General features: G+C 35.3%; 3 protein-coding genes across 3 annotated transcripts; all 3 read right to left on the bottom strand.

Moving 5' to 3' along the window:
- Positions 1–120: 120 nt before the first annotated feature.
- LOC106716099 (beta-alanine transporter) lies at positions 121–4106 on the bottom strand. The gene is made up of 7 exons (XM_014509536.2): positions 3904–4106; positions 3359–3545; positions 2704–2962; positions 2220–2469; positions 1602–1987; positions 1041–1219; positions 121–825 (listed from the first exon to the last, which is right to left on the bottom strand). The coding sequence occupies exons 1-7, from the start codon at positions 4104–4106 to the stop codon at positions 505–507; spliced, it is 1785 nt and encodes a 594-aa protein (XP_014365022.2). The 3' UTR covers positions 121–504.
- Positions 4107–5858: 1752 nt separating this feature from the next.
- On the bottom strand, positions 5859–11929 carry LOC106716094. Its single transcript, XM_014509530.2, has 9 exons — positions 11750–11929; positions 10461–10571; positions 10054–10173; positions 8947–9095; positions 8543–8704; positions 7635–7741; positions 7300–7411; positions 6522–6672; positions 5859–6105 (listed from the first exon to the last, which is right to left on the bottom strand). The coding sequence occupies exons 1-9, from the start codon at positions 11903–11905 to the stop codon at positions 5905–5907; spliced, it is 1269 nt and encodes a 422-aa protein (XP_014365016.2). The 5' UTR covers positions 11906–11929; the 3' UTR covers positions 5859–5904.
- A 4548-nt stretch (positions 11930–16477) lies between these two features.
- LOC123721528 (protein lifeguard 2-like) lies at positions 16478–21100 on the bottom strand. Its single transcript, XM_045680360.1, has 5 exons — positions 20933–21100; positions 18370–18480; positions 18148–18257; positions 17069–17228; positions 16478–16615 (listed from the first exon to the last, which is right to left on the bottom strand). Exons 1-5 carry the CDS (start codon positions 21098–21100, stop codon positions 16478–16480), a joined length of 687 nt encoding a protein of 228 aa, XP_045536316.1.
- Positions 21101–21514: the final 414 nt, after the last annotated feature.

The raw sequence follows: 21514 nt of genomic DNA, 5'->3' as shown, positions 1-21514 counted from the left end.
AGTGTTACTAGTTTTATTTAATTTGTTGTGCATTAAAATATTAACTTTTTAATACAAGTTTTTACTAAATAAAGATATGAATTTATTTACAAATATATCGTGAACTTTAAATGTCTGTTTTAATCTGTATCCATAAAAGAAAGGTAAAAGTTTCAGTGGATAATTGTTTTAGTTGAATTACGATTGTAGATAAAAAGTTAATTCTACAAAAAAAAAAATTGTTTTAAAATACACTGAATACTACAACAAAACCTGGATACGTATTGAGTCCCAAATTCAAAATCCCATTGTCAAAATCGAGTCTACAAAATTATGTTTTAATCCAGATGTTTAGTTAGCGGTGACCTTTTGGTGGTTTATGTGAGGTTTGACCCACTAAAACCCCGTCGGTGGCCTCCCTCGAGCGCAAATGAAGAGGGTTCCGGAATCTCCGATGAACGTACGGGAACTTGTTAGCGGTGACCTATGGTGAAGTTATTTTTAAATATTCGATATTGTGTGCTTTTATTTAACTAAAATAAACTCAACATTTTCTCCAGTCTTGTCTATGACAGCAGCAACATTTTCCGACAAAGACACGTTGACTATTTGACAAGTGCACAACGTGTTGCATTTCTTGCAATTATCGAATGCGTTTTTTTTCGGCTTAACTTCTTTAACCGGAGGGATACAGCAGAAGTCTGTGTCCAGACCCATCTTCTCCCCATCCTCAAGGGTCTGGGGTAAGTGTTGGTTGAGAGTCTCTGGCAGTAACAGACTGGCGATACCACCGGCTACGAGAAGTGCACCCATGATGATAAGAGGGAGTACCAATATGTCGGAGCCCTAAAACAGTAATGTTGATAAAGTAAAACATCAAATGGATATATTAAGTTTTGAGATCTAAGGAAATAATAACTATTCTTTTATTATTGTGTGGACGCAAGTCAAAAAAATCTTCAAAAATGGAATAGTAACCTTTTTCTTTCATTACCTTATAGTCTAAGAGAAAAGCCATGCTATGTGACGCGGGGATGTCCCTAAAACAAAGTGCAACTAACCAAATAATTGACGAGCGGTATAAAGATGGGTCCGAGCATGCCGAGCACGGAGCTGAGGCTCATGCCGAGGCCGCGCACTACTGTCGGGTACAGCTCGGAAGCCATTAGTGGCAGCACCACGAACGATGACGATATGCCCATCTTGCCCACGCAGTATAGAGCCAATGTCACGTAAGCTTCTGTGAAGATACCAAAGTGGCTTATTGATCAGAAAGTACTTCAGGATACCGAAAAAACTAATCACTATTCTATTGTAACCTTTTGTAGCCGGAACAACTAGACCACTTTCTAAGACTCAAGAATGCGACTCGATTGATACTGGCCATCTTTGATTGAGGCTTTCGGGTTTACTTTTTTAATTTCTCCGTCCTCAAAAACCAATAACAAAAACAAAAAATAGGAACATAGATAATTTGATTGGAGGTTAAATGCGCTAGGTTAATGTGTAACTATTCTGTCTAATTGCGATGACGCATAACTACGTCAAATTAAAAACAACGAAGTACAAACAACATTACAGTTAATCGGTCTTTTAATCTGATAGATAAAAATTGCACTTACCATGTTGCACCAGAAATGTGGTCAAGCACGCCACACCACCTACGACCATGCTCATACACAACGTCCATCTTCTACCAAGTCTCTCCATCGATGGCCAGAGGAAGAGATATGTAGGCAGCTCCACGATTCCCGCCAAAAAGAAGTTCAAAAACTCATCCCCACCCAACACCGGGGCATAGTACGATAGACCAACATATACGCTTGTGTTGGTGAACCATATAAAAGTTATGATGATGGTCTTCTTCCTCAGATTGGGAGTACGGAACAGGTCCAGGATGCCATATTTCCGTGACTTTTCCTTTTCAAGATCTTGTTTTAGTTTGTCCGACTCGTATTTACGACGTAGATGTACCATGTAGTTTGCTGGTAATGATTTGCCGTTCATTCTATGAAAAAGACGTGTACTTACATACTATTCAATATTACTGTTTTGAAAGTTATATGCACGAAAATAACGTCTTCACTGAATGAAAGACTTTTGTGAAAAGACTTCAAGTATAACTAAATATAAAACTACATTTTCTTTAGTAATAACAGAGTCTTATAGAATTGTTGTAATAAAAATATTTGAAGTGCGCAAGAATTAATTTCCTACGAACAAATATGTCCCATACAAACCTGGCCATCTTCTTCAATATAATCTCCGCCTTCTCAAACTGTCCTCGTGCCAGTAGCCATCTTGGACTTTCCGGCATCGGCCAGATGTAGAAGAAGAAACAAACGAAGGGCAGAGTGGTGGCCAGCGCCAGATGTCTCCAGTCTCTCACTAAGTATACCACACCGGCCAGAAGGATCAACCCCATGGAGTACGCGATGTTAGATAGGATGGTGCAAAGGGTACGGCACTTGGGACCCACTAGCTCGATAGCTGAAGTAATATCAATAAGTTCTTACGTCAATTATTTAATTAGATTGCAGATATTAACATTTATTTACGGACTTCTAGTGATAGATTAATTGAAACGATTCTACTGAAAGTAAGTTTTCTCCTTTTTCTTTCTTTAGGAATATCTCTTCTCTCGATTAAATAAAATCTATCAACAACCTTTTAGATAAAATAAATTCAAGTAAAATATTGAGTTGATTTCAAAAACTTTCTTACCCAAAACATAAGGTGTTGCCATAATAGCAGGAACAGTGAACCCAACTCCGATCCTATAAATAATCCATACAGGGAAGTTCTGCGCAAAGGCAGTGGCAACTCCAAAGATGCTCTCAATGAGAAGGTAGATGAAGAAGGAAGGCTTTCTTCCGATGGTGTCTTGCAGGTAGCCGAAGATGTAGTTTCCAATGATACCACCAACCGCCAGGAGCACCAGCCCCAGAGTCGGATAGAAATCTTTGTTGCAAACTAAGTTGAACTGAGCACAAAAAATGATTTAACAGGTTTTTGGTACTCATAATCTAATATATAAAATTCTCGTGTCACAGTTTTCGTTCCCGTACTCCTACGAAACGGCTTGACCGATTCTCATGAAATTTTGTGAGCATATTCAGTCGGTCTGAGAATCGGCCAACAACTATTTTTCATACCCCCCCCCATTTTTTAACTGCGCGCGGACGGAGTCGCGGGCGACAGCTAGTATAATAATATAAAGATCTTGTGTTTTCGAAGCATAGAAGTTGAAATATTTTGGTACTTAAATCATATATCTTCTATACTATTATGGTGGTGTTTCTTAGGCCAATAAACTGGGAATAATCTTATTAAAATTACTAAGATTAACTATAAAATAACCTATGTCATTACAAATTACCTCAGTAGCGACAGTATTGGTGTAGATGCTCTTATCGTATGTCCATCCGTGTACGCATGGTACAACTGCGGAGTTGTTGGTGACGTCATCAATGTCGGGATAATTGGCTGCAATGTAGCTGTAGTTAAGGTCGTACATGCTGCACGACGAGTACTGCGGTATGCCGTTCTTCAGTTCTACAGGTATGCTGAAAGAGGATATTCAAAGTGGACAAGCAGTATACTTCTAAGTCATAATACGTACTAAAAAAACTGCTTAATTTTAAGAAGTGACGTTAAGTTTATTAGGAAGATATGTCGAGTAACAAAAAATTGTTGCAATTACTGTGCTTAAGTTATATTTATTTTCCATTTGTCTTTGAAGCGTTTATCTTTTCAGCAGTAGTAGAAGTTAAAATAGTAGACCTTGAAGGTGTAGTATAGGTTGTTTATTGGAATGACGTCAGAGAGAGATTGGTCCTTTCAGAAGGAGGGTATCAGCTATTTATTTAATAGTTGCTGGAGCTTTCGATTTTTCCATTAATAAAAGAACACTCGGATCATCACCTAATATTCTTGATGACCTCCATATCATCTAGATGCTCGAGTTCCGGCACCTTGCACCAGTGCACTACATCCGCGGCCATGAAGAGTTGCGCGTAAGCATGGAATCCGCACGGGATGACCGCCGGTAGTAGCACGCAGTAGATCACCAGCTTTTGATACTTGCCGAACGTGCCCACGTCCTCTAATATCGCGTCGAAGTCCATGACCACTGAAACTCAAGCTTATGAACGCATGAATCTTTTTTTTAGTTACTTAATTGATTCGGGCACCATAAGATTTAAACGTTGTTTTCTTATCTTAGTGCTGTTTTTGACACATTACAGACCAAATGAGTCCTTCGGAAATCGGATAACAATTACAGGTACATATTTGAAAAGGTGCAAGTAACTTAATGTTGAGAATATGATTTAAATAGCGCCTTAGTAAGATCAAGTATATTTAAATATATTGTTGTACTTACACGTCAGTATGTCACAAGTGGTCAGTGAGCGGATGCGCAGGCGCAGGTCCGGCGGCGGCGGGCCACTGCTAGATTATGTTCATTACGGAGCACCCTGTACGCCGGACCTTAAGTACTACCGGTGTGATACACAGGATGATGCGAAGTGTGTCACAAATATACGATGCACATTAGTTAATATTTTTTAAATTTAGAAGCAGAATGAAGGATAAAGCGCCTCTATGTGTAATTTTAAACTTTATAAAACTAAGGCTTAATTAAGGGTTCTAATTCATTCAAGGTTTATGACAAATCTATATATGTTGCAAAATGTCTTTAGTAGTAATTCCAATAAATTCTAGCTCCCTTAATTCATTTATCACAAAATTAGGACTAACATAATTTGTTTTTATCAAATGTTTTTTTATTTATTTGATGATATTTGTATTTATTTGTGTATAAGATTTGTATATAGAAATAAAATTATTTGAGAAAAATAAAGTAGCAAATAGTTAGCATCACCCCAACATAGATTATGGGATGCGCGTGCGCAATTATTTCATTCGTCGTGACCAGTCATTCAATTCGATTAGTCGGATGATTGAGGCGGTGAAATGCTCGCTTCTGACTCCCCAGCTGCTGCTGCAAGGTCGTGGGGAGACCTCTCATGTCCCCAAATAGTTACCAAGAACATTCTGGTAATTACTAATTACGTTGCGATATCGTAATTAATGTATTATTATTATTATCGTAATTAATGTAGGTGCGTAATATTCTTATTATTAATTATAATGTTCCCTTAGAGGTTTTGTACTTAACTGTTTTGTGTTTAAAGTTTTTTTTATTATAAATAATTTATTTAGTTCTTAATGTTATGGGTTTATGTACCTACATATAAAATAAGTATTAATAAATATATTTTAGAAATGGATTAAGAGAAGTTTCATATATTTTCATCAGACGCTCATGAATCATGGCAAAGATTCGTAAAATACTTTATCAACATTACATAAGTGATTGCAGTATTTAATTTGATAAGATTTAATATAAAAAAGTGCGTCACTTAGTTCCGTCTGTTTTGTAACATATTTTTAGTATTCACAAATATTATGTACATTATGTTTAAATTTATATGTACTCGTATAAATTAATGTGGGTTTAACGATCTGTCAAAATATATAAACTTACAGTTTTATTTTTTAGTGTACACAAGAAAAACAAACATCAGAATAGCAAATAGATTTATTTCCGTTTAAAGTACAATAACAAAAAGATTATGAAATCTTCAAAAATATATAAAAACGTATGAATGAAAAGAATACATTTAATTAAATAAGAAGTCAAAACAATACATCAATTCATGAGTCGTAAACTTTACACGGGGCGAGATTTTTACGGCGCTCCCATTTTTTACCATGCTTTGGGAAGGGGGGGGGGGTTAACAATAACTCTGTTAGTCTAGAAACTGTAATTGCAAATTTCTCTTTAATGGTTAAAAGGTAAATAAACTATATTGAATATAAGTCTTAAATGAATACAATATAAAAATGAACTTTATCATTTTACACTTTATGGCACATTTTCCTGTACCACTCGGGGTCGTTGTTGGCGACACTATCAGGTCGTCCGTCTGTATGTCTGTAGTGGAACTCAGAGACCCCTCGTCCCGCCACACCGTTCACAGAGAACCTACAGAAGCGCTCCACCATGCGCGCCTCCCACTCACTAGATACGTAGTGAATAGACTCGTATTCCACTACCACCTGTGGTATTTTTATATATTATAAGGTGGCAGCAAAGCGACCCCTTACCCTACCATTAATCGACGGAGGAGGGGACGCATAGGAGATTGTTTCCTCATCCTAAGCGTCACTTGATCCGTCTAATCATTTCCCCTTTCCATTCTTGAGTTATAAGAAAAGGATGAGAAGGGGAAGAACACTAAAATTAGTCCTCTGGCACCGGCACAGGTATACCAAATGATTGCCATCTTGAGCATACCATAAATTGGTAACTAGCTCATAATAAACTCCATAGAGTCGGATATGAATAGACATTTACCTACGCTAAAAAAGACCATAATCAACCATGTTGGAAAAGTACAAGTTATTTGACTTTACACATCTTTAAATTCCTGAAAATTAAATAAGCAATTAAGTTAAGTTAAATGGATAATTACCTGTGCAGTATATACTTTGTGACCGGCTTGGAATCTGAAAGCGTAGTCTTTAGGCGCAATGCCACCCTCCCCGTGCTGGTACAGCTGCAGGTCAACCCACTGCACCGGGTGTAGTTCACCATTGGGCAATGACACCACACCAGCCTCCATACTGGAGACAAGACATAACAAATTCAGTTAACACGAAAAAATTGTGGCATGAAATGTGTTAAGGAGAAAAATTTAAGAGGCAACTGTGAAATTGTACAAAAATTTTTTAAGGCGTAGAGTGTAATAAGTTTTTATATAGTTTTTGTTGGCGAAATGCAGTTTGTGATAAAGATGCACGTTATCATCATCATCAGCTCACATCTCCACTGAGGGGCTCAGAGCCTACTCTAAGTTAGGGGTGACTAGGCCATAGTCAACACTGACCCAGTGCGGGTTGACTTCACACATATCATTGAATTTCTTCTCAGATATGTGCAACATCACGATATTTCCTTCATCGTAAGAACATCGGATAAATGTACATATTGTAAATGTAAAATCGAAAAACACATTGGTACATGTCGGGATTCGAACCCAGGACCTGCAGATTGCAAGTCAAGTACTTAACCCCTGAACCAACGACGCTCTAAGAAGATAGATAAGAAAGATGCATGTACATACCACAAAATTATCAATTATACCCAAAAGTTGTAGAAACTTTTTGGATAAAAGTTTTCTACAAATTGAACACCCTTTATAAGTGAGTATAAATGTGTTTTATCTAAAGACATAGTAAATGTATACAGACGTGGATGCAGTGAGAGGTTGGCAGATGACGCCGACACTGATGCTGGTGCCGTCTGTCAGGAACATGTGATGGAACGCGTATCGGTGCATCAGACTCCAGTCCCGCTTGTGACCTATTTATAAGAAAGTTTGGATGAATATGTGTTCCCACGTAAATCCAGAACAGCTGAACGGATTTATATGGAATTGAAACGGCTACTACCACGTTATTTCTTTTATTTCACGCAAATAAAGTCGCCGGAAACAGCTAGTATTTTTTAAATATTAGTGATCATATAGAAAATGACATTAGTATTGGTGTGAACTGATGATAGGTGAGGTAAAGTAAACTCTAACCAAAGCTGTGATCCCTGAAGGAGGGCAGCGTGTACTCGAAGGATTCCTGCTCGATCTTGAATTTGCACTTAAGTACTCCGAACTGCTCGTAGTGAGACTGGTGAGCTCTACAATAAGAAAGACACTGCAACATTTAGCATGGCTGCTTCAAATCCAAGGGACTGCGTAACTTTAATGACTCCCAAATGCAGAACTGGTGTTAGACTGGGGCATGGTAGAGCGAACGCCCAAGGCAATAGACAGAAAGAGGTGCAACAGATCTTTGAAATATAGGCTGTCCTAGGAATCTCGTCCAAGGTAATGCTAAAACCGGCATTGCCCAAGTAGGCTAAATGTCCAAGGTAATGCTAAAACCGGCATTGCCCAAGTAGGCTAAATGTCCAAGGTAATGCTAAAACCGGCATTGCCCAAGTAGGCTAAATGTCCAAGGTAATGCTAAAACCGGCATTGCCCAAGTAGGCTAAATGTCCAAGGTAATGCTAAAACCGGCATTGCCCAAGTAGGCTAAATGTCCAAGGTAATGCTAAAACCGGCATTGCCCAAGTAGGCTAAATGTCCAAGGTAATGCTAAAACCGGCATTGCCCAAGTAGGCTAAATGTCCAAGGTAATGCTAAAACCGGCATTGCCCAAGTAGGCTAAATGTCCAAGGTAATGCTAAAACCGGCATTGCCCAAGTAGGCTAAATGTCCAAGGTAATGCTAAAACAGTTACTGAGTAATATTACAAATATGTTAGTACATCGTTCGTTTCGATTTTAGATAGTCCTAAATTCAACTTGGATAGAACTAAGGACCAATTTTGTTGATGCTATCAATTCTAAATGCACGATTGATACAACAAAGTGCGTCGTTACTTCACTGCGTATGACGATGGATAAATTCAAAGTGCTGTAGAGTTATTTACTTACGTCTTTAGTCCTTCAAAGTACCGTCGACTCCATTTCTCCCTCGCAATGGACCTGATGATGGCGGGCGGATGCAAGTCTGTGTCGAAATCGAAATACTTGCTGGTGGCTGACCACTCACCGGTGAACTCCACGTCCACTAATTTAGTAGGCTCATTCTGATACCTTGGTTATGGTTAATTAAGAAACAATAATTAATAACTTAACTAAGCTTTGTAGTGGACAAAGTTGCCAGAATCATCATCATCATCCAGCTCAAGAGCTGATCTTTGTAAAGATCTTTTAGATGGAGCCTTATCTGTCATCCAGTAGTATATTTTGCCAATAGAAAAAACATTAACTATTGCTATTCCATAAAAAAACCGAAGTTACCTATCTGTCCTAATTGTCAAATATTACCAACTCACCACATCTTTCCCTTGTACGAGAGGGCCCATTTCTTCATTGGCTCCAGAGGCTCCATTTTGATACCTTCAGCGGAGAACTCCCCGATTGGTGCTCCGAACAGTACCGTGTCCGGTATCTTCTTGCTGCATAGAAGACCTTTACCCGGTAACTAGAAGATGCAAATAAACTTTGACATAATATCACCTCGTAGTAACAACTATAGTATAACAACTAGAGCGTCGGTGGCTCAGGGGTTAAGCACTTGACTTGCAATCTGCAGGTCCTGGGTTCGAATCCCGCTATGTACCAATGTGTTTTTCGATTTTCGATTTACATATGTACATTTATCCGACGTTCTTACGGTGAAGGAAAACATCGTGATGCAACCTGCAACATATCTGAGAAGAAATTCAATGATATGTGTGAAGTCCATCAACCCGCACTTGGCCAGCGTGGTTGACTATGGCCTAGTCATCCCTAACTTGGGGTAGGCTCCGAGCCCCTCGGTGGGGACGTAGCTGATGATGATGAGTAACAACTAAAAGGACCACCAGACACGGACAGTTTCAACCGGTCGACAGTAGCTGCCGTTCGCCATACACGAATCGCAGTTTGCTGTCGCCCCTAAATACGTTACCAGCATGTTGACTTTTTAAAATTGTCCGTGGACAGCAGCCCTTAAAGTCAAGAATCGATAAATGTGTGTTTTTTCTATGGTCTTTTTAGAGGTTTAGCTTTTACGCCTCTTTTTACCCGTTTGACTGAGGAAGGTAAATGGTTTGAATGAATGTGGATGGCTATAATGGTAGAGGAAGACCAAAGAAAGTATGGATAGAGTGTGTGAAAGAGGATATGCGTAAGAAGTGGGTTAATTCAGATATGACGGCTGATAGAGATGTATGGAGGAGTACATACTGTGCCGACCCTCCATAGGGATAAGGGCAGGTTGATGATGACTGAGGAAGGTAAATGGTGGTCCATGGTAATGTACTACTATTACGATGCACGACCATTTACCCTGGTAATGTTTTTTGCGCGATTTTAACGATGGTTGTTCGATTCGTAGAACTACAATCAGCTGTGTTTACTTTGTCTCACTTTGTACAAATAAACCTATAGTTACTTACCCCGATATAAAAGAGTCCATTGCACATGCCCATAGAACGTCGTTCGCAGCCCGATATTACATAGATGCCTTTGTCATTCTCGTCCCGGGTTGCCGATATAAAAAATATCGCATCAAATGCCTGTACGGAAACTCAGAATATTATTTTGGCTAAATACGCTAATAATAAAATAATAATTAGCAAAATTTAATTGAATTTTGTAGATGAAATCTTAAGTTTTGTGTGGTTTTATTATTTAAATCTGTATCTTTAATCTTAATTAATTGTTGAAAGTAGAATTTTTAGCAAGTTATGTTCGTTACTAGGTACCCTGTAAATTGGCGGGAATCACTATGAGATACCCTTAGTTTACATTTCTAATACTAAATTAACACTACGTGGCGACTTTGAGTGCGAGTAGTGTCTACCTTAGCGTGGTCGCTGAGCATCTGCGCGCAGTCCATGGTGGCGGGATCTGCAAGGGCCTTCACCCCCTGCCCCGCGCTCCCGTCTGTTCCCGCTGCATGGCTTTTTACGTACTAAACAATATTAAGAAGTGTCACAAGTTACAAATAACCATAGAGCTAGTATTTCTTGTTTAATACACTCAACGTTAAAACTAACATTAAAACGACATTTATAAAATTACAATTTGTCTTAAATAATTAGTTTTAAATTAGTTTTTTTTCATGTTTCTTTAAAGCTATGGACTTTTTAAATAAAATTTTTACCTTGAAAAAAAATTAAAACTGAAGATCAAATTGTCAATGATTAGTAAGTTTTTTTCTATAGAAGTACATGGTACACAATGCCACTTTATAGATTATAAATGAACTGTTTTTTTTTTTATTTATAAAATCCCTAATATGCTATTATTGTAGCAACAAGTAGCAGGTGTGCGTGATAAAACACTAATCGATAATTTAATTGTCAACGAGATTAATAATTCATTGTGTTTGTAAATTTAATTTAATCGTAATTACAGTTTAATGTTTAATACAATTTAATATACATATAAAGATTTTTAAATTGTAATTTATTGCTTGATTTTTTTAGAAGATAAAATTTTTAAATATTCTTACTTATAATGTTTTGAAATAATCAAAATAAGACATAATTTTGAGTTATAGATTTGAGTACACTGCTGATATTAATAATTTGTAAATAAAAGTACACTTCATGTCATAAGTAACAGGTGTCAAAAATTGTTTTATTTGATAATAAAAATTGAAACCTTGGCCATCGATAAAATTCGATAAGACTGGATAATTGCGGTATTGTCCCAATCTATATAATTTTTCAAGATATAACCTAAGAGAAGTTATATTTGTTTATCGTATCACAATCGAAGACAATAGCTAGAAAATTTTAAATTTTTAATGTAAAGCTATTTATGAGACATTATCAACGTTGTTTTGATGTATGTTTGAGTTTGCATTTTTCTATTAAGACTGCCTAATGTTTGTCATTAAAATGCAAACAAAATATTTATTTAAACGTTTATGCTAAGGTTTTTTTTTTAAATTTAATGCATAAGAATAAATAGTGTGATATCATTAGTGTCTGATTCAAATTCGGAATTATGAGAAACCGGTTATTTTAAAACAAAGTGAAATGAACACTTAATACGAAGTATTATCACAAGTCCTGCTTTAATTAGTGTTTATATTTTTACTTGAACTTATTTTTTAATTATAAAAACAATCGAAAAACGTACCTTACGAAAATAATAAATGCACGCGAAAACAATATATTTTAAATAATACCATTTGCCGGGCACAGAGTATACACCGAATATCGGTTCCGGATCTTTCTTTTTAACCGCGTATATTATTAAAAATAAAAACGACACGACAAATATAAAAAAATACATTATGCGTAAAGTTCTCGCAGCGAACTAATTGAACTGAAGTGTAAAGTAACAAAAGATAAAGTCTGGTTATTGATATCATATTATTTTTGTGTCTAGTGATGTGAAGATGTTCGATAAACGAAATAACTTAGTACTGCTATTTTTTCGTTTTTCGTTGTTTGATAAATGACAAGAAAAAAAATAGTTGTTGGGAATAAATTCATTATATATAATTATATTATAAATTATTCCATATCTTTTTATTAGGCCTTGTGTTTTTTCTAAAAACATGCCCAAGGATTGTCCTCAATCGATAGATGACGTTAATAAATTACAGTGAAAGCTCACTAGTGCCCCCCTGTCAACTTCAAAAAGTAATAAGATCCATTTCGTATTAGCTGTCATATCGTTTTTTTCTTTTATGTCCGTGAACATTTTCCATATTTTCTGACAGAACTAACCGCGATTACAACTCCTCTCTCACTGGCTCAGATATCATTGTTTGACGATACCTTTTTTTTATAGCACAAGGTGGCAAACGAGCAAACGGCCACCTGGATTCGCCGCAATAGCGAGGCGACTGTTGCCCAAAGACATCCGCAAATGCAGATGCGTTGCCTATCTTTAATCAACGGAAAAGGGGACGCACAGAAAGAGGATATTTCTCCTTCCTACGCGTCCCCTCTTCCGCCAAATCCACTTCCACTTCCCATCCTTTCCTAATAAAAAAAGGGTGGGAAGGGAAAGAGGGCTAAAATTAGGCCTCCGGTACCACACTAATCAGACGAAACGCGGAATAGCTCTACTTGACGCCTGTCTTCTATGTGGTCGTGGTATTGCACTAGTCGACCCGGCCAATTTGTGCACCCAACAAATATTGTTGTTGCGGGATCTACCACTGTTAAACCTTTTTGCAATGAAAGTTTTACATGACACAGAAATAGCAACGCTACGTTATGAATAACCGGTTATAATTTATACTTGCTATTATCATTACGCTATATTCTTTATGTATAAGTAAACATGGCTGATAAGGTTATTTAGCATTGTTTAAATATAGTGCCACAGTGAAAGTGGATTGTTTTGTTTGATAATTTTAATTACCCATTCGCTATAGCAACTGTATATCATGAATATAGATAATATTTCGAAGTATCTATATTAGCTGTCAATTCTAAATGCAACAATGTAAGAAACCAACAATATTTATATAAACAAAGTTATGTTTATAAAGTGATCAACTCTTAACAAAATTGCACTCTAGCCAACTCTTTTGTATTTTATATTTTACAAAAACAAATATTCCATGTACTTTGAAGTATTAGCTTCCATTTCGTTTGCTTATTTTGATGTACTTATAGCGATGTTAAATGACCTTTTTCATGACACAGACCGTTAGCGCGACAAAACATTGCAGTTCCAAGCTCGTCCTATTTCATTACGGTTAAAAAACGTAACCGATGTAACAGGTTAAAAATGCTGGCATGTAATAATTTTTTGGTTGCTATCAAAAATAAAAAGAAACTGGTTTGCAGCACAGATAATACAATATTATAATAGGTTTGAAGTGTCTTCGCGCCAATAAAACTGATAGACATTGAAACACATCAAATTTTGTAATTCATTTAATATATTTATATATTTTTTGATACATTTAAGTACGTACATTCAATTGAGTATTATAATTATGGCAAACGCGTTTCACGTTGCATTTCTTAATCTAGTTTATATTATACTAATACGTCTTTTCGTTAAAATTATAAAACTTAAATGTTAAAAAATGTCTAAAAAAAATTACATAATATAAAATATAAAGGCCAATGTTTTTATCACATTCTTAATCGAAAAGAAAGGAAATTATAAGCTGTTAGTTCCGTAATTAAGGATTTATATCAGAGATTCTAAAATTTTGGACCTCAACACCTTTCAAAATTTTATTAGTGTACCTACTTCTAGTTCATTTATTCAATTTGTGATTTATTTTCTACCAATGTACATCCCAGCCGGGTCTTTATTAAACCCCAGGGGGTTCTATTGAACCACTTTGAGAATCACTGATTTTAAAAACTACGAGATTCACAATGTATAACACAAAAATACAAGTTAAGTTTGCCTTAGGACGATAAATATATAACTGCTTAGCTTAATGACTTATAAATATAAAAAAAAAACATATTACAATAAAATATGGTTTTTAAATGAAGTATAGAGTTCCCTGTCATATCATATATAGTTTTATTTTCGTTATTTACCCTTGATTCTAAATTCATAACTTCATATACTTTTTCTTAAAAAAAACTGATAATTTTTAAAACGAGAGACGTCATTAAATTTACAATTGAGTAAATATTTAAAGAACATGCATCATAAATGTACACATATATCTATATACTACCTTGTTAATATAGACGGATATGAATAACACATAGAATATTAAAACTTCACGTTAACGGTGGGTTTCTGAGATAAAAATATGAGTTTAAAACATATTATCTCTGTTTTTTCAAAGTTAATGACAAGGATGATATGTTTTATACAGAGATTTTGGTCTTAGAAACCCACTGTAATATAAATTATTTAACTAAGACGATATTCGTCGGAAATGCAATATTGGCACATACAATATATGTTCAAAAAGTATGTATTAGTAGGTGAGGCGAAGCGGGGTTTTTGGGATTAATTCGGGCAGTTAAACTTAAAGAAATTTGCACCCGGGTTTGGTCAGATATGCCACACATAAAACTCTCTATATAGGGATGTGAGTGTAGGTAAGACGATTAGAACACTAAGTAAAAAAAAATGCTCTAGCGCGTCAGCTTAAGACAGAGTGAGTTTACAAGCAGAAAAGTTAACAATTTAATTATCTGATAATTTGTATGTACTAGTAATGAGAGAATCATAAAGTTGTAAGAAAAAAATCAACAGACACTGTCGAGAGCGATAAAATCTTATCTACATGTATATAAAAGAAAGTGGTGTTAGTTACACTATTTATAACTCAAGATCGGTCGAACTGATTTAGCTGAAAATTGATGGGGAGCTAGCTTAGGACCAGGAAACGGACATAGGATAATTTTTACCCCGTTTTCTATTTTTTATTCCGCGCGGACGGAGTCGCGGGTAAAAGCTTTTTTAATATAGACTCTTCGAAATATAATGAAAACATTCTGACTTAATCTGAAGCGAATGATTATTAATAACTCCTGATATTGTTTACGTAGTATTCTGACCGGCTCCATATAGATATGGTGGGAGTACTTGATTAGGTGCAATGTTTCCACCTTAAATTTAACTGACACGTTAGAGTAAATCCCAAAATCCCCGATTCTCCTCCCTTATTATATATTACATTTTCTTAAACAAGTTGAATGTATATAATTCAGTATAGGGTCACACTTCATCCATTGAAGATTTCAATGAATTTGTTTAATTTTTTTAATAAGGAACTTGAGCATCTTGATATAATTACATAATTTATAATAAAATATTAAATAATAAATGAGTTTGTAACACAATAATGTTAATCTCTTATTTAATGTTATAAGTCTTTTTAATATTGATTTTTTTTTCCAAATTCAAATTATATAAGAAATATGAAAAATGCGGCAATTCTCCACTAAGCCGTTTGAACAGTTTAAAAACGCTAGTGGAAATTATTGTTCAGTCGACAGTGGAAAAAAGCTGTTAACTATAAAGTTAAGATTTTAACGAGAGTAACGCAATAGTTTCAGGAATAGATACATAATGTCAACGTATAATACTAAAGCTGCGAACACGTATTCCTCAGGAGAGAAACCGTATCGATGTTCTCCGCCAATTATCATTTGTACATCAGAGACAATATAAATAGATATAATTATAACTCCAATAGTTGTGTATAACAAATTCAATGCCTCGCAATTCGTCGTAAGTACAGTAATACCTGAAAATATATTAATAATATCATCTATGGTTCCGATGGATAATGTCGTAACTCGATTTTTTGAGATAATTGTTTGCACTTTACAAAATTAAATTATTTTTGAATTCATTTAGGAAAAATTCTAGGGCGTGAGCCGTAGATATGTATGTTTCAATCTTAACTCGAATATATCTCAAGTTAGGGGTGCCACAGTGCAGATTTACTTGATTTCTTCGCAGATATCGCACCCCTAGATGAAAACTCTTTTAATTCGAAAAAAATCTGATTTGGAATTAATAACCTTTTCAAATTCTAAATGGATGGATGGATGTTTGAAAGTATCTTCAGCACGGCTCAACGAATCTCGATGAAATTTGGCATAGATGTAGAACATAGTCTGGAGGAATACATAGGCTACTTACTATGTTTTTTTTAATTTCGCGTAGACAGAGTCGCAAGCGATAGCTAGTAGTTAATAAAGAAATCAGTTAATCTAACACGCTCCACAAAAAAATTTTTAAATCTTTCATAAATAATTAGAAATCCGTTTTTCTTCATTTCTGAAATAAACTGTTTTTTTTTAGTTACCGGAGTCTTCATCTAAGTACGATAGTGATTGATAAGTACAAGTATCAAACATGTTTTATGTGAATATTTCAGCAGTGTAAAGTCAAGGTAAAACATGTTTCTGATTACATACCGAGTAGTAGTAGAGGCAGCACCAGACACAAGCAGTAGCTCGTGAGGAAGGTAAAGTCTATCTTAGTTTGGAACGCGAATAGTGTTAGAGCGAAAACTACAGCAAATGTCAAACCCACAGCAAACATGATCTGTAAAAAAAAACATGGCAGATCATGATTTAAAAAAAAAATAGCACGACGAGCACTAAGTTTGGAATAAAAAACATCAAAATCGTTGTAAATTAGCAATAGAAAAAAAAAAACTTGAGAGGTGTCAAGGGACACCCGGATGGAACGAAGTTCCTTTCAATTAATTAGTGAAGGAACCAATGTTTATTCTATGAATAAAAAACTTAAGTCTTCACAAGAAGTACATTTTATTTCTATGAATTTTCGTTATATATTGTCACGTCGTTGCCATGGTGAAGTAGCGCTTATTCGTTTATAGCAAAAAGTGTCGTGACAACTTTTCGTAAGAATTTTTTCCGTCTAGCCCCCTTTCACAACGCGCGATAAGGAACTTCGTTCCAAATATCTGACTCAAAAAAAAACGTAACTCTTTACATATCAATATCAAAGTGTTTATAAATAAAAGTTACTGACCTGTTCTGCAGGTATTTGTTCCAAGATCAAAGGGAGTATCATAGTCAAGGATAAAGTGAAGAGCATAAGGAAAATGTAGTTGTATGGCACATTACGCCTCGCGCTTGTGAAGATCAGCATCGCGAGAAATGTGGTGAAGTAACAGCAAATAGATCCGCCTCTGTACAAGGAAACATGTCATGACGTGACATCGACACCCCCACCGAATAACCCCGTAATAGGAAAAATCAAATTTTTCAGGAGAATCAAAAAACCGTATTTCTTTAATAACTTCATCAATAATTATTGTACAAGAATTTTTTAGATACCAAAAGAAAGCTAATTTTTATAGCTTCATTGTATTTAATTTTCATTCATGTAGGGCGTATTCTGAGCTATGAAGGAAAAATGATAATATCGGAAATTAAAAAAAAATCTGTTTCAATAATGACTTATAATCTCCGTAATTAACATTAAGAAAAATATAAAAAAAATCACAATGTGTAATATGACCTTTAGATGCCGAATTTGACGGAAAAGCAAGAACCCGGTAAGAGTGCATTACAGGATTATTCGATGGGGGCGTCGACATTAACACAGTACAACAAATTAATATTACACGATGTAAATAAGTCAAATGAAATGACAAAAGCGCCCTTCTCGCTAGCTCAGTAGCGCCCTTTTGTCAATTTCAATTAGTGTTTATGTCATAAATTCTAAGATGGCAAACGAGCAAGCGGCCACCTAAATTTTTCGAAATAACGAAGCAACCGTTGCTCATATATTTAAAACCGGAATTGCAGTTGCGTTGTCTAACTTTAATAGACGGAGCAGGGAACGTACAGAAAGAGAATATTTACCCTTTCTATGCGTCCACTCCTCCGTCAAATCCATTTTTCCTTCACAACCTTATAAGAAAAGGGTGAGAAGGAAAAGAGGACTAAAATTAAACCTCCAGTCTCACACTCATCAGACAAAACGCGAAATTGCTTCCACTTGAGGCGTCTTCCTAAAGTTTGTTAGCAATTGCAACAAATGTTCTAGGTGTTAGTAAGTTTCGGTATATAAAATTGTCAAAATAAAAAAATATATATACTCACAAAACAAGCAAAACATTTTTCTCAGCAAACCGTAAGTACTGATGGCATTGTAGCAACCCGAATGTGACGAGCGCAGTTATAAATAACTGCATAAAAACGATACAAAACACCTGCAAGGAAGTCAACACCGGTTACAACGACGTTGTATACCGGCAACAATCAGTTGCAATAAACGATTTTTTTTATAACCAATTAAATATATAATTTTTACGTTTTTTTTACCTTTTTAATGAAGGCTTGTCGTATAGTTTTTGTGGTGAAGATCATGCCAGCGACCAGAGTATCTTGGTCGCCTACATTCTCGATAATCTCAGGCAATGATATGACGGTGCTCTATTACAGATAAAAAAAAAAGTTTATGAAATAGAGTACAGAAAATAGCTCTAAGACATTCTTTGCAAATACGAGTCGGTTTAGTTCGTTTAAGACTAGATAAGTAGAGAGACGTAACCATTACGCTACTTGACATGAGAAGCGATATCGTAAAATAAGGGTAGCTAAATTTGCATTACTATATCAGATTAAAAATATCAATAAATCCGACTAATATAAAACATATTTAGGGCCTAGTTTCATTAGTCGTTAGCGCCCGCATGCGTGGTGGGAGAGTTTTCCTATTCACGCATGTCATGTCGCTCGCATGCGAGAACAGTTTTCATTGGTCGTTGGGGCCCGGAAGCTTTCGACGAGAGTATCTAATGAGTTCCCGCTTCACACTTGCTTTACATTCGTACGCGTGTAAAATATGGTTCTTTTCAGTCGGTTACAGTGAAACCTGGTTAGGGTCGCGTTTTTTTGCTTATAGAGGTTTTTCTCCTATCTGAGTTTTTCACTTATAAAGAGTCCAGAACTTTGGGACCAGAAAGTGACTCTTGCTTATCCAGGTTTGATTTTTGATTTATTTTAGTATGTCTGTGTTTCAGTGTTTGTATCAAAACAAGATATAATATGCCAGAAATATTAAATAATTTGAAAGCGTCAGTGGCGCAGTGGTTTAAGTACTGATGTAGCGTGTCCTAGGTTCGATCGTTGCCATGTATCAATGTGTTTTGCATTTTCTGAATTACATATACTATTTTTATTCGATGTTTTTTAACATCGTGAGGTCACACTTTATATGTGATGATTACTGAATATTTCAAACAAATACCTTGTTAATATTAACCCAATAATTTATAAACGTTTCTCTTACACCATAAAAACCAATACATTAGACGTAGTTCCCCACATATTGGGATTGAGGAAAAAGTAACAAAATTATTTAGAACGACCGGTTCCGAACGGTAAATGAAGCAAGTCTCTGATTTTGTACAAGATAATATTTAAGTTTGTTTATATTATTAGTTAGTACACCAACCCGCATTGGGCCAGCGTGGTTGACTATGGCCTAGTCATCCCTAACTTGGGGAAGGCTCCGAGCCCCTCGGTGGGGACATATAGTGAGCTGATGATGATGATGATGATATTATTAGTGAGTAATTAATAAATAATAGTTGATTTATAAAAACAAAAAACCCCGACTTCTAATTTCCTAAGAGTGTTGTCGCGCTCTTAAAGCTATTTAATTTTGTATTTGCAATTAGCTGCCGCCCGGGACTCCGTCAGCGCAGAGTTAAAAAAAACATAATAAGTAGCCTATGTGTTCTTCTAGACTATGATCTACATCTATGCCAAATTTCATAACGATCCATTGAGTCGTTCCGGAGATTCCTTTACACATAGATCCAACCAAATCTAAACATTCGCATTTATAATATTAGCAAGATTAGGTAGTAAGATTGTCTCCAAGTTCAAATACAGGATTAATCTCTAATAATGACAATCGATCAAATCCGCCCACGTATTTTACGGGCGGATCGCTAAGATTATTACGAGTTACAAAATCTAAATTTCATTTAGCGTCGAATCCTTAAATCAAACCTTTTGTCATGTTTTTAACTTGTGTTTCTGCAATGGAAATCTATGTTAATGAAATTTTTTGCTAAACAAAAATTTACTCTCTTTTGTATAAATATTAAGTGCGTAACAACACGTGGACAGTAACATGATACGTCGATAAAATCACGTCATCTTGTAATTACGAAAATACTGAAAATTTAATACATGTCAGGAAGTGAAGTTGATAAAAATCGTTTCAGTACACTGCCATTCAAACTTTATACCTGATTCCAATTAAAACTACAATTTACGTTGAAACTTGTAAATGAGAAAATGTTTCTAAAATCATTATTTTAAAACATCTTTACACTTTATCTCACAATTTAAAAAAAATAACAAAAAAAAGTTAAACATCGTAAGTGCCGCCATGTTTGAAAAATGACGTGTGTCTATTTTTTCATTTCAAGAGAATAAGAAGAAGAAAAATAAGGTACAGTAATACACAAGGGCGTCGCCAGCAGATGATCTAGGTTGGATCTAGGAGGAAGGTAGGAAAAAATTCTTCATGTATTCCAAATGTAATGCTTATTAGCTACGAAATGGAAAAAAAACTGACAAGTAATTATTGAGTTAATATGTGGGTTTATAGGAATTTTTAGTTTTATTTTGTCTGTTTTTTTTTTTCGATTCTCAAGGGGAAGAGCAGCTACCCCTCTTTGCCCCCCTCTTGTACACCATGGTAATACAGTAATATTACCGGGACGTAGAGATGCGAGGGCGAGGCATACTGTATAAATGGGCACACATGCGCAGATTGCACTCGCAGATAAAGTTTGATTCTTACAATACCAACACTATGACGTCATTTACTGTTACAAAGGTTTCGGGTTATTGGAAAGTATTTTACCGTATTCTTTGCTGTAGGTTGCTGACCAGCATCAGGTTTTTGGACCTTTTTTAAATCTGGATCATCCAAAGGTTTATAAGATGGGCCGACCATGCCGTACGGTGACGGTGGTTCGTTTTTGCTTTCAATTTGTATCGTAAATGGAACAGCTTTATTTTCGGACGCCATTTTTTCCCTGGAAATAAATCATATAATAAATAATAATTAAGTAGTTTATCTTAATTTTTGTCCTCTTTGAATTTATAAACCAATCAGATTGTGACAAAACTTTGTCATGGGTATCTCAGTGTGCCGGAATATATACTCTAAAATAATGCTCTTTTAATAAAAAAAAAAAAGAAATTGCTTGATTTTTTTGTAAAATTATAACTACTTTTGAAAATTCATTTTTAGTTTACAAATTTATGTTTACCTTATAAATTATATAGTTTTTTATAACAATTTAACTTATCAAGAAAAATGGCGTTAGAAGTGCGAACTGGAGAACCAGGAATTCGTTTAAAATTTTCTGATACATTAAATTTAAACTAATTAAAAAAAGACAGTGCATCAACAACACGAAACAGACAGTTAAACTTATAC

The sequence above is a fragment of the Papilio machaon genome, chromosome 12 (assembly GCF_912999745.1).
Source record: "Papilio machaon chromosome 12, ilPapMach1.1, whole genome shotgun sequence".
NCBI classification, from domain to species: Eukaryota; Metazoa; Arthropoda; class Insecta; order Lepidoptera; family Papilionidae; genus Papilio; species Papilio machaon.
The sequence above is the reverse complement of the archived record's forward strand: the minus strand, read 5'-3'. Positions and strand labels throughout refer to the sequence as shown.

Excerpts from the sequence above, each read along its gene's own strand:
- LOC123721528 (XM_045680360.1), bottom strand. The coding sequence starts at position 21,100 with ATGGCGTCCGAAAATAAAGCTGTTCCATTTACGATACAAATTGAAAGC. Across the intron at positions 18,481-20,932 it reads AACCTACAGCAAAGAATACG|AGCACCGTCATATCATTGCC; the intron begins GTAAAATACTTT and ends TATCTGTAATAG. Across the intron at positions 17,229-18,147 it reads AAAAATGTTTTGCTTGTTTT|AGGCGGATCTATTTGCTGTT; the intron begins GTGAGTATATAT and ends TTCCTTGTACAG.
- LOC106716094 (XM_014509530.2), bottom strand. The coding sequence starts at position 11,905 with ATGTATTTTTTTATATTTGTCGTGTCGTTTTTATTTTTAATAATATAC. Across the intron at positions 10,572-11,749 it reads GCATTTATTATTTTCGTAAG|TACGTAAAAAGCCATGCAGC; the intron begins GTACGTTTTTCG and ends AATATTGTTTAG. Across the intron at positions 8,705-8,946 it reads TCGTACAAGGGAAAGATGTG|GTATCAGAATGAGCCTACTA; the intron begins GTGAGTTGGTAA and ends ACCATAACCAAG.
- LOC106716099 (XM_014509536.2), bottom strand. The coding sequence starts at position 4,106 with ATGGACTTCGACGCGATATTAGAGGACGTGGGCACGTTCGGCAAGTAT. Across the intron at positions 2,470-2,703 it reads GGCAACACCTTATGTTTTGG|CTATCGAGCTAGTGGGTCCC; the intron begins GTAAGAAAGTTT and ends ATATTACTTCAG. Across the intron at positions 1,988-2,219 it reads ATATTGAAGAAGATGGCCAG|AATGAACGGCAAATCATTAC; the intron begins GTTTGTATGGGA and ends TCTTTTTCATAG.